This window comes from Triticum aestivum, chromosome 2A (assembly GCF_018294505.1).
Source record: "Triticum aestivum cultivar Chinese Spring chromosome 2A, IWGSC CS RefSeq v2.1, whole genome shotgun sequence".
Lineage (NCBI taxonomy): Eukaryota > Viridiplantae > Streptophyta > Magnoliopsida > Poales > Poaceae > Triticum > Triticum aestivum.
In genome coordinates this window covers 696776472-696788660 of record NC_057797.1, presented here as the reverse complement: position 1 = coordinate 696788660, position 12189 = coordinate 696776472, and the positions used below count along the sequence as shown (strand labels likewise).

Here is a 12189-nt window from a genome sequence, read left to right as displayed (position 1 = left end):
CATGTCATTTCCTTGGGTGTGTGGGATTCAGTTAACTGAATGATGCCAATGCTGTTGTGAATGATGCAGTTCTGAGCTTCCGGGAGGGCTCTTTGCTTCCTAGAAGCTGAAGATAGCGCATTCACCTATCATCTGCTAGAGTTGCTCCTATCATGAGCGAAGGGAGCCATCTCAGCCATATAGGAGCAACTCTAGCAGAACCACTATCTTGTGGAGTATGCGCCATGTGGGATTTTATCATCATGGTCATCAAATCTGACCTCCCTTGGTTTGCAGTCCTTTGGAGCACACTCTATCCACCAGCGAAGGAAGTTTCAGCTTGCCCACCTGCTGCCCTCGCCCAGAGTCCGGCACATTTCGTCGTGGTTGGGGCGGTGTGCTCCCGTGTCCGTGCTCTAGCTCGCCCTTCTTCAGAATCAACACCTCGACGTCCATCCTCATCTCACCCCTGCTTCCTCGCAACATAAAAATCTCTGAACATCATAAGAACAGGTCAAATCTTTGAATATCAGAAGAACAGGGCGTTGCGCGTGGCCTGGGCTGGGTGGACCAAAGTTTCGCTACTGCTCCCTCCGATCCTTTTTAGTTCGTATATAAAATTTGTCTGAAGTCAAGCCTCGTAAAATTTAACCAACTTTATAGAAAAAAAATGTCAACATCCACGTTGTGAAGTCAATATCAGTAGATGCTTCATGACTTAAATTTTCATATTCTATAACTTTAGCATGATAGGTGTTGATATTTTTTCATATATATGATTAAATTGTATGAAGTTTGATTTCAGACAATTCTTATATGCAGAATAAAAAGGACCGGAGGGAGTATTAGACAGTCGACTGAAAATCAATTTTGGGTCAGTCAACTCGGAATCGTTTTAGTCGCCCGCACCCAAAGCCACGGCCCGGGGTGTGGGAGTTTTTTCTCGCGATTAAATGCACACGTATATGATCTGGCCCAGGTCCACTAGAGTATTAGTCCGTCAAGGGACCTGTATCATGTTGTCTCAACTTGGCATCCATTTTTTTTAGGATAACTAGCAAAAGGACCTGTGCATTGCAACCGGGGGGTGGGAGTTTTTTCTCGCGATTAAATGCACACGTATATGATCTGGCCCAGGTCCACTAGAGTATTAGTCCGTCAAGGGACCTGTATCATGTTGTCTCAACTTGGCATCCAATTTTTTTTAGGATAACTAGCAAAAGGACCCGTGCATTGCAACCGGGGTGTGGGAGTTTTTTCTCGCGATTAAATGCACACGTATATGATCTGGCCCAAGTCCACTAGAGTATTAGTCCGTCAAGGGACCTGTATCATGTTGTCTCAACTTGGCATCCAATTTTTTTTTTAGGATAACTAGCAAAAGGACCCGTGCATTGCAAATTTCCTGCAGTACATATGATGAAGAAAGACGTGCACGTGTGAAGAAGACATGCAAAAGTTAAAAATGTGACACTTATTAATCGCATCGGCCACGCATAATCCAATCACTGTGAATTCGCAAAAAACAATAAGCGTGACCTAAAACATAATGATGATTTGATTTATGACCCACGCGAAATATCTGTAACATGAAGAAGAATTTTCTTTGAAATTCTTTGTAAAAACTCTTAACGTATGTGTGATTAAAAAAAAGTCTTAACATATGCGTTGTTGGCCTTGTGGGCCATGCGGCATGGCTCTCTCCTCCTTTGAGAACTGGGGTATACATATATGTGTGATTAATAAGTGTCACATTTTTAACTTTTGCATGTCTTCTTCACACGTGCACCTATTTTGATTTCCTTCTTTTTCAGGGCCTTCTTAATTCTTCCGGGAAGAACGGGCCGATTGTTTACCCTCTTCTCCTTTTTAATCCTCAAGGCGGCTTATTGATTTGAATTCGCAGATGTATATAAACTGGTGTTATTGTAGGTAAAGACGCGAGGTGGTACTATATATAAAGAACCGAGACTCCGTTGTTTTCAACAACCATGAGATAGGTCAGCTAGACCATGTAATTTTATCCAAACGCAGGTTGTGAGTTTGATTCTTGCTGCCGCATTTTTTTTTGGCAGCAACTTAGTCCTCGAGCGGCGGCCCAAGTTGGCCCATATGCGTGAGACGTGAGAAAAAGAGGCCTGAATTACATGATTTCGTGGACAGGTCAAGGTGGGCCGGATGTACGAGACGGGAGGATGCTCGATCGCGTGCTCGATCAGGCGACGCACGAAGCTCAAAATTTAGTACCACCTCGTGTATATATTTTGAATTCAAACTGAAAGCGTAAATTCATGGAAAGAAAGCGTATTGTGACAATGAACCCGACAAAGTCAATCCGTAGTTTATTATTAGTAGGAAAAAGGCCCGTGCGTTGCAACGGGAGAATATCACACACTCGAGCCCTGATAATATTGTCTCAAGACCTTCATTCCTCGGCGAGGCGAGCTTCTATCTGGCGGTGCTCAGGGGAGGAATGCTTCAGTGACAAGCGACAACTGGATCGCCAATGAAGACGTGGTGGCATATCGCGCACTACAAACATCTTTTACACGTTCTCCACATGATGGCACAACACTCGCCCATCTGCTGCTTCCGCCGTAGCCAACAGACACATCTTACTCCTGCTGGAACGACCACCAAGCAGAGGGAAGGTGTGGGAAAAATATTGTCATCTTAATGGTCCACCAAGCACATCTTGTATAAAATGCAGCAAAAGGTTAGAGTAGTGTTACTGGGAAATTTACTCCCTTTTGATGAACCTACATAAATATAAGTCGATAAAAAACAAAACAATACGTGTCATGATTTGTAAGCAAATAGCAAGTGGTAGATCATATATGCACTTATTTTAAACGTGTGAGTATATTAGAATGAGTGACACATACACTTATAAAGATATTGCATTTGCATTTCAGACCTTATATAATACTCAATGAGTGACTCTAAACTCTAAATATGTCTATATATATTCGTATGTAATGCATATTGAAATCTCTAGAAAGACTTATACTTAGAAACCGAAGGATTATAGGGGGCATGAGTTGACAATCAGTCCATCCTTTTAGTATGCATTTTATTCATCCCATCCACTTTTCTAAAAGTAAAGTTACTCTAGCCGATTCATATTATTTGTCTACATACAAATATATCTAAAACCAAATGATTTTAGATACCATATTATTTGTAGTATATTAATTTGATACATATGGATGTATCTAAAAATATTCGTATTTAGTATGTTATTTGATTTTCATTGGACCTGCTTTTAGCTCAAGCACGGTGTCTTTATTCTCTTCACGTGGATACACTTAGACGGCCAACCTTATCTCTTCTAGGCAGCCGCACGGCCGCTGGCCGACGTCGAGCGTGTGGTGGGCTGGAGGAGCTGGGTGTGCTCGGCCTCCCCTGTGTCGGGTTGCTGAATTGTAAAAGCGTATTATGACATGAAAAGAAAGTGTATTGTGACGGTGAATCCGAGTCAATCCGTGCTTTATTATTAGGAAGATTAGGGAAAGATTAGAAGTGCTTAATTTTTGCCCGAGGCTCTAATCGTGGTTCGGTCACTGGACGGCCTCACGATTATGAGCTATCACCTGTATATCTGCACATAGTAATTTTTACTCGGTCTTGCCCCTACGTACATAGTACCACTTGTACATGTTCCTACACATCTCCGCCACTACATAGTACTAGTTCCTAGATGCACATCTGTGCATGAGCTAGCTTGGCATGTTCGCTGGCTAGCTACCTGCATGCGCGTCCAAGGGTGACCACCAGCGCTAGGGACGCTCGTGTGAGCGGCTCCCGGATGCGTTTGGTTGAAGGTGTCGTATGAATGGGTTGGGACCGTTCAATTTTTTGGGATTGAACCATTCAATTCATGTGTTTGGCTGAATATAAGTGGTGAGCTAATTATTTAGGACAGGACCACCAGTCATGCTCACATAGTCATGCATGCAAAGGGTGTCCATTTGATTCGACCGATTTGGTTGGGTGGAACGGTTCAGCATCTTCATGGCATATTCTCTTTTTTTGGCTCGAACCATTCATGTGCTTTATAACCAAACATGCTTATTTTCTGAACGATCCCAACCCATTCATAACCGCCCTTGCAACCAAACACACCCAAAAACATCGTCATGGTCGGAGTGTTTCTTTAAAAATGCTACACGTACATGGATGTTGTTACCGATCACCCGTCTCGTTAGTCAAAAAACATCGTCACTGTTTGAGTGTTTCTAAAAAAAAAATCTACGCCCACAGAGATAAAACTGCTACACGTACATCGATGTCGCTACCGATCACCCGTCTCATTAGACAAAAATCATCACAGTCAGGAGTGTTTCTCAAAAAATTATACAGAGATGTTAATACCGGTCATCTTTACAATGAGACATAGCTCGCTCCCAACCATACAACTCCCCCTCATTCCCCTGTTTCCCAAGTGTTCTTAGAATACCATGATTTTTCTAACTACCAATCTACCATGGTTTTAACTGCGCTTTTTTATACTATAAATTTTATTAAAATATTAGATTCAATAATGACAAAATTTGCACACAGTTGACACGGAAATCGTAATGTTTAAAATATGAAAGAATAAGCATATAATACTGAAAGTTTCGCAAAAAAATCATGTTTTCAAGAAGGAATTAATCAATGACATTATTATCACCCTTAAAGAAGAAATAAAATAAATAAAAAATAAAGTATTATAAGGAAGAATGAAGTAGTGGCGTTGGTAGTATTACCCTTAGGGAAGAAAGGAAATGAAAAAGAAACTAAAACAAAATCAAAATAACAACTTTTTATAAGAAAGAATGAATTAGTGACATTGGTATACCCTTTAAGACAAAAAGGAAAAAGAAATAAAAACAAAATCAAAATCAAAATAATAAAGTTTTCAAAGAAAAAAACTGATGAACTAGTAGTTTCAAAGAAGCAATAAATTAGTGGTATTGAGATTACACTTTAAAATAATAAAATGTATAAAAATCAATAAAATAATGACAAAATTTGCACATAATTTATACCTAAATTGTGTTTTTCTAAATATGCATTAATAAGCATAAAACAGTCAAAGTTTTGCAAAAAACAAGTTTTTATAATAAGGTATTAATTGTGGCATTGGTACCTTGAAGAAGAAAGAAAATGAAATAAAGAATAAAAAAATTAGCATAAAAATGAAGAAAAGGAAGAATGGATTAGTGATGTTGGTATTACTCTTAAAGAAGAAAGACAATGATTAATAAAATAAAATAAAATCAAAATAATAAATTTTGTAACCAAGAATGAATTAGTGACACTGGTATTACTCAATACGAAAATGAAATAAAAACTAAACCAATTAAAATAATAAAGTATTCTAAGAAAGAATGCATTATTGACATTAGTATTACCCTTTAAGAAGAAGAAAACTGAAAAATTGAAACAAACACTAACCAAATTTGTAGAAAATTTACACATAATTTGTGGCCTTTTCATAATATGCAAGAATACACATATCATAGTGGAATTTTCACATAAAAATCCTAAGAAGGAATGAGTTGGTGGCATTAGTATTTTACCCTTAAGTAAGAAAGAAAATAAAATAAAAACTAATAATGTTTTCTAAGAATGAATGAATTAGTTGCAATGGTGTTACTCTTTCAGAAGAAAGAATATGAAAAATATGAAATAAATAATGACAAAATTTGTACAAAAAACATATAAAATTGCGCTTTATCAAATTATGCAACAATAAGCATAAAATACTAGATTTTTTGTAAATAAGATAAGAATTCTACTATGAAGGAATAAGTTAATCACATTGGTATTTTGTCCTTAAAAGTAACAAAAATAAAATAATACTAAAAATTCAAAATAACTAAGGCTTCTAAAGCAGAATGGATTAGTGCCACTGGTATTAACTTTAAGAAGAAAATCAAAATGAAAAACTTGCACACAATTTTGCCCTGAAATTGCAATTTTTAAATATGCAATTAATAAACATACAATAGTGCATTTTCACTCTCTGGTGTAATTTACCCACATACTCTATAGTACTGAATGTTTACATTTCCACTCACCCAATAGGCAAAAAATACCCATTCAAAAAAAAAGAAAAAGAAAACCGGCTAAACAAAGAAAAACAAAAGCAAAAAAAGGCAAAGAAGCAACAAAAATTTGACCTACCCCAAACAGGGGCGAGTCAAAAAGTAGCCTAAGAAAAGTCGACTTAACCGAACAGGGGCAAATCAAAATTTTGGTCGAGAAAAAATTGACTTACCACAAATAGGGGCAGTTCAAAAATTCAGGCTAAGAACAAAAATTGACTTACCCCAAAGAAGGGCAAGTCAAAAATCAGCCTAAACCCACACAAGAATAAAAACAACACAAATCTTGACAAAAGTTTCGATGGTTAGAAAATGGGAAAGCCCTATGAGTGAAACATCCTTGTTGAACCTTATCTCCCTAGACGTTTGTCTCCAAGAAATCTGTCTCGTTACTCTTCTCTCTCAGCTACCATTCACTTGTTTCTCAACAGCAGCCAATCTTCACTTTCTCCCTACTGACTCTCATCTAGAGTCGCCACCTCTCAGCCATGCAACAGATGCACGTACGATCCTCACCCCGCTCAAGGACACCGCCACCGACCCCCTTTCTCCTTCCCTTCTCCTCTCTCGTTACCCCTCTCTCTTGGACGCTCGATGCACCAGATCTGACGGCTTGCAACCCGGGCGATCTTTTAAAAAGATTGCGTCCGCCCCTTGGTGGAACGTGTTGATGGATACACACGCACCAAAAAAAAGACATTGTCGTGATGATAACAGCTGGGCAGTTTAAATTTTCATCGATGAAATTTAACCGGTGATGATTGATCACATATCGCCAGATGTCTTAGAATTAAACATCCATGTTACAAGAATTCATCACATTCGCATGTCCCATGCAAACACACACACAAAGGCCGCTCCACTCCACTGGCCCAAGGCCCAAGCAACAAACTCACAACATTCAATTCCAGCGCACCGCCGTCCCCAACGACGAGAGCGGCCGCACGACTAGAACATGGGCGGCGGCATGGCGCCGGCGTGTGCGGCGGCGGCGGCGTCGTGGGCGCTCCGGGCCTGGTGGCAGAGCTGGCGGAGCCTGGTGGGCACGTACCAGATGGCGAGGCGCGGGTGCGCGGCGAAGACGGCGTCGATGTCGAAGCCGTGGCGCGCCGCGATGTCCACCAGCGGCGCGTAGCAGGCCTGCCTCCACGCGCCCACGTTCTCGCCGCGCGCCTTGTACGCCCGGCGGAGCGCGTCGGAGGCGTCCTCGTCCAGGCAGTGCAGCGCGTAGCAGTGCACGTAGTGCCGCATCTTGGGCTTGTTGATGTAGCTCGCCCCCACCTTGCTCGCGTACCTGAACACCTGGTTCGTCACCTGCACGCGCCCACAAGGTACACGAGTTAGCTCAGGCTCAGTCAGCTCGTCCGTTCGTCATGCGTCGCACAGTGCGCGCGCGGGCTTGGCTCAGCCCGGTGCGGTCTGACTGGGCGCTGCGCCCGTCGCATCGCCATGGAATCCGGCCAGGCGGTGCAGTGCGGGGGAGCGGTGGCGCGCACGCACAGTGGCAGGCGGAGCACTGGGGAGGTCACATGGCTCGGCGTACTTACGTGGCAGGGGAGGCCAGCCACCCGGCACCCGAGGGAGGGCCCCTCCCCCTGCCTCTGCCTCCATGTCATGCACGCCTACCTGATGCTGAGCTAGGGGCCGACAGGACAGCACAGGGCGGGCAGGCTTTCGGGGCCTATCGATAGCTGACACGTCCGGGATCTTTTCCAGGTTTTCTACGACCGCTCGTAGGGCGTCGGCGTGCGTGTCTAGCACCGGAGAATGCTCGATCGCATTTCATTTCCTCTCCAAGTATCTACGGCTTGTGGTCTATATATTCTACCTTTTCTTATGTATTCTGGTATCTATATCTATTAGTAGAGCACTAGCAAGATTATGTGTTTCTAGTGCCATATCGGTGTGGCAGCAGCATCTCCAGACTCGAGAACTACCAAACGAAGCCCAAATTTATGTAAGTGAAGTGGGGAATATCCAGTACATTCAGCCATGTTGAGTTCAAGGGAACCGGATCCTCTAACATTGAGAAGGAATGTCACCGTGCTACAGTGTTAGGCTAGTGTAAAATGAAGAAGGAAAGTTAAGGACTGTTAGTAGATAATTAATAGGTTGTTTAGTGTTGGTATTTACTGTAGATATAAATAATTTAAATTTAATTTTATTTCACCATCAATTTGTTTGCATATAATTACTATAAATGTATACGGTAGATCATCAAATTGCAAATTAATTTAAATCATTTTAGACATAATCATATGAATAGAAAGAAGGAAAGTTAGAGTATTGTAGCTTCTCTAACATTCCTTCTTAATGTTAAAGGATCCGGTTCCGAGTTCAAGGCCACGAGTTCACAAAATTCGACTAAGAACTACTCGAACGTAGTTAGCTAGGCCTGTTTAGCTCAAACTATTCCACTATTCATTGTGCTTGGTTTGACGCCAAAAGTTAACAATAGAAGACAGTTTTTATGGCTTCACACAAACACCGACAAATCAAATATTGGCACCAAACCAAGCATACTATACATATGCTGTTTTGCACTGAAGTTACAAATCAGTATTTAATTGAATATAAGCTCTTGGGATATTCGTCTCATTTGTTCCTATATATTTCCTATTTTTTCAACGGTGTTTCCACAAAAGAAAAACGCTACGGTGCAACCGAACACCCATTTGGAGCTAATTACTACTCCCTTCATTTCTAAATATAAGCCTTTTTGAGATTTCAATATGAAATAAATACGGATGTATATAGACGCATTTTAAAGTGTAGATTCCTCATTATGCTCCGTATGTAGTCCATATTAAAATCTCTAAAAAACTTATATTTAGGAGCAAAGGGAGTATCATACTATCCCCCCGAAAATAAAATTACTATCATACTATGGCTTGCATTTTTGTCATTGCCACATATATATTTTTTATATTCTCACTTTTTTTGGATTTATAAATGCATATCTATTTCCTATTACATGTCTACATCTATTTTATTGGTCAAACTTTGGGTAACAAAGGTTTGGCATGGTTAAGCACAAACTAGCCGGGTCCTTACTACTACTCCAGCTAAGGACTACGTTAGCAAACCCTAATACACACTGCCTAGAAAAAACAGGTCACATACTACACCTCAATTCACATGTAATGCACCTGATTACGAGGACATGCATGCAGCAACTTGTACATGATTACTTCCAGAATTTTATACACTGTCGCCGTTGTAAATCTAACTTAATCAAAGCACACACTTCCCTCGTATTGACCTCTGATTAATCTTTTGTAGTACTTTTTATTTCGCAAAAAAAAAATCTTTTGTACTTTTTGGCAGTGACTGACACATGCAGAAGCCAATGGTACATGAAGGTGAGTGCAGATTTTCTAAACTAACATGAAATCTTCGCTCCCATCAGAAATTTATGAGATGGCAGCGCGTAGGTAGCAGTATTGAAATGAACAGAGCTGTCAGTAATCAATACTAGCTTGAGTAGTCACGGTGAGTTCAGTAGCTGACATGCAGCTGTATTCAGATTCAGAGCAGCCAACATAGAGTAGGTAGAGAGAGTTACGTAGCAATGGCGAATTCTGTGTACCTTGGTTGGAGACTTCTGGCCATGCAGCTTGGCCATGGACTGCACCTGGAGCAGGAAGAGGCGGCACTGCTCGTAGAGATGGAACAGGTAGTCCAGCCCGTTCTTCTTGGCCCTCGCCACCTCGCCGGGCTCCGTCACCACGAACGGGTGCTCCCGCTGCCGCTCCCCGCCCACGCCTCCGGCTGATGACTCCGTCGACTCCGACCGGCCGCCCCCGCCGTCCTCGTGCTCGTCCCCCTGCGTGTCCAGCCGCAGCTCCTTCACCTTGTTCCTCCTCGCCTTCTTGGCCTTCCTCGCTGCGGACCCATTCTTTTGCTTCTTGCCAGACGCCATCATCCTCATGGCGTCGTCTTCGCCGATGCCGCCGCTAGCCGCCCCATCGCGCTCGTTCGACAACACTGTTAGATCGTATACACGCACAACGATTACTTAACGGCTTCACATGCACAAACACAACAACATAATCGGATGCATCGTGCATGGATAATCACCTTCCTGTGAGGCGCCGTCGATGGTGCTCCCGGACTGGTATCCGTGGTGGCGGCAGCCCGGGGACATGAGGCGGCCGCGCTCGGCGCGCAGCGCGGCGCGGAGGCCGAACCGCTCGCCGATGAGCAGGTCCCAGCGGAACAGCCCCGCGAGCGCGGCCGTCATGTCGTCGAGCTCGCGCTCGGTCATGACCAGGAGCGTGCTAGCCGTGAACCCGAGCTCGGAGATCCGCGCCACCGTGGACGCGCGCACGCCATACCCGACCACGAGGTCCTCCAGCTCCCTCGGCGCGTTCGCCGGAGGCAGCGCAGGAGGAGGCGGCGGCGGGGGAGGGGGAGGAGGCACTGCCGCCGGAGCCGGCGGGCCGAGGTCCCACCGGAACGGGTGCGCGGCCAAGAAGGCGTCGTTGGGATCCATGCACGACACAGAGACGAGAGTCTTCTTCTCTCGCTTACGCTAGCTCCTTCTTGCTGGTGTTCTGCCTTTGCCGTGGCCGTGCATCGCAATGGCATCGGGGCTCGCCATATAAAGCCGCGACTGTAGTGTTGCTGCATGCATGCATGCAAGGAAGCGGTTGACTTGACAAATCCTACTGTTGCTTCGGATGGATATCTATCTATCTATCTCACTATCTGCACTGCATTTATTCATGCATGCTCTGTCGTTTGGCCAAAGCTTGAAGCGAGCTAGCTATGGCTATGGCTGTGGCTTGGCTGGCTCCGTGAAAACGACTAGTCCTGTAGTAGAAAGCTGCGTCGCCACCCGGGCCGCGATTTGACACTGTAGATTCTAGCGCCTATTACGTGCTGGCGGGCACATAAAAAGAAGACACGCTAAACCTAATAATACACCAGCAGCGCACCACTGTGTAGTCCTATCACGGCGTGCGTGCGTGCGTGCATGCATCAGTACTGTGCACGTCGCAAAGCTCTTCCAAAAGATCTCCGTCTTTTGCTGGGTGCTTTTCTCCTGCATGCGTCCCCACTGTTTTCTTCGAGATGCTTTGCTAAGAGTAAAGCTTGTAGAATAGGTTTATGTGGGCATTATCCTTTTCATGGTGCAAACAAGGTGCAAGTTATAAACCTAAAAATAGGGATCGGTTATGAGTCAGTCGACTGAATTTTCTAAGTTTAGGTTTGTCAAATTCTGATCTGCCCTTGATTTATGATCAGACGGTCAAACAAAACTGAGGTACAATCAAAATCGACTAACCACAATCCAAATTATTCAAATCCTACAGAACATCCCGACTCGGCTAGGTTGGCACAAAAGGCACAAGCCCACCAAAACACAACTTGAGCTATGCAGAAAACTCACCCGTTAACCCGATAAGAACAACACAAACACACCTGATTGCAGCCACCGCATAGGTCCCTTGGCATTTTCTTACCTTCTTCCCTTTCCTTCCTTCATTAGCTTTCCTTTCTCTTCCCTCTCTTCTCTCCTGATGCAAAGACGGCGCCGCCGTGGATCCCCACCAGAGGTCATATCTGAAAGTAGAAAGAAATCAAAAGAGAAAGAGGAGGAATAATTTAAAGTGGATTTCATTTACGAGTTGCATGATATTCTAGAAGCTGCTTCTTACCCTATTTTAATATGTGGTGATTTCAATTTGGTCACAAGTGATGCTCAAAGTAGAGATATTAGTAACTCTCATTTTACTTTCCTGTTCAATGATTGGATCAACATATGGGGACTCTAGAGATTCCTATCTCCAACTGCTGCTTCACTTGGTCTAACAACCAAGATGATCCCATCTTTGTTGTTCTAGACAGGGTGTTTACTTCTGCTTATTGGGATGGACACTTTTCTTTATCTTTCCTTGTTGCTCTTCCTAGAGTTGGCAATGATCACACTCCCCTTGTTCTAGACACTGGAGATAGGAAAATCTTCGGCCCCAAAATGATTAGATTTAAAACAAACATGATGGTTGTCTCAACCTTATTTTGCTCAACTGGTTGCTAATGTTTGGAATATTTTCTCTCACGCCTCTTCCGCTATTGAGAACTGGCAATGGAGTATTAATGTTGGAGCTGA

General features: G+C 43.3%; 1 protein-coding gene across 1 annotated transcript; it reads right to left on the bottom strand.

The window, feature by feature from the left end:
• Positions 1–6820: 6820 nt before the first annotated feature.
• LOC123190326 (probable transcription factor FL) lies at positions 6821–10831 on the bottom strand. Its single transcript, XM_044602946.1, has 3 exons — positions 10155–10831; positions 9664–10061; positions 6821–7388 (listed from the first exon to the last, which is right to left on the bottom strand). The coding sequence occupies exons 1-3, from the start codon at positions 10567–10569 to the stop codon at positions 7023–7025; spliced, it is 1179 nt and encodes a 392-aa protein (XP_044458881.1). The 5' UTR covers positions 10570–10831; the 3' UTR covers positions 6821–7022.
• Positions 10832–12189: the final 1358 nt, after the last annotated feature.

Excerpts from the sequence above, each read along its gene's own strand:
- LOC123190326 (XM_044602946.1), bottom strand. The coding sequence starts at position 10,569 with ATGGATCCCAACGACGCCTTCTTGGCCGCGCACCCGTTCCGGTGGGAC. Across the intron at positions 10,062-10,154 it reads CGACGGCGCCTCACAGGAAG|TGTTGTCGAACGAGCGCGAT; the intron begins GTGATTATCCAT and ends ACGATCTAACAG. Across the intron at positions 7,389-9,663 it reads GCCAGAAGTCTCCAACCAAG|GTGACGAACCAGGTGTTCAG; the intron begins GTACACAGAATT and ends GGGCGCGTGCAG.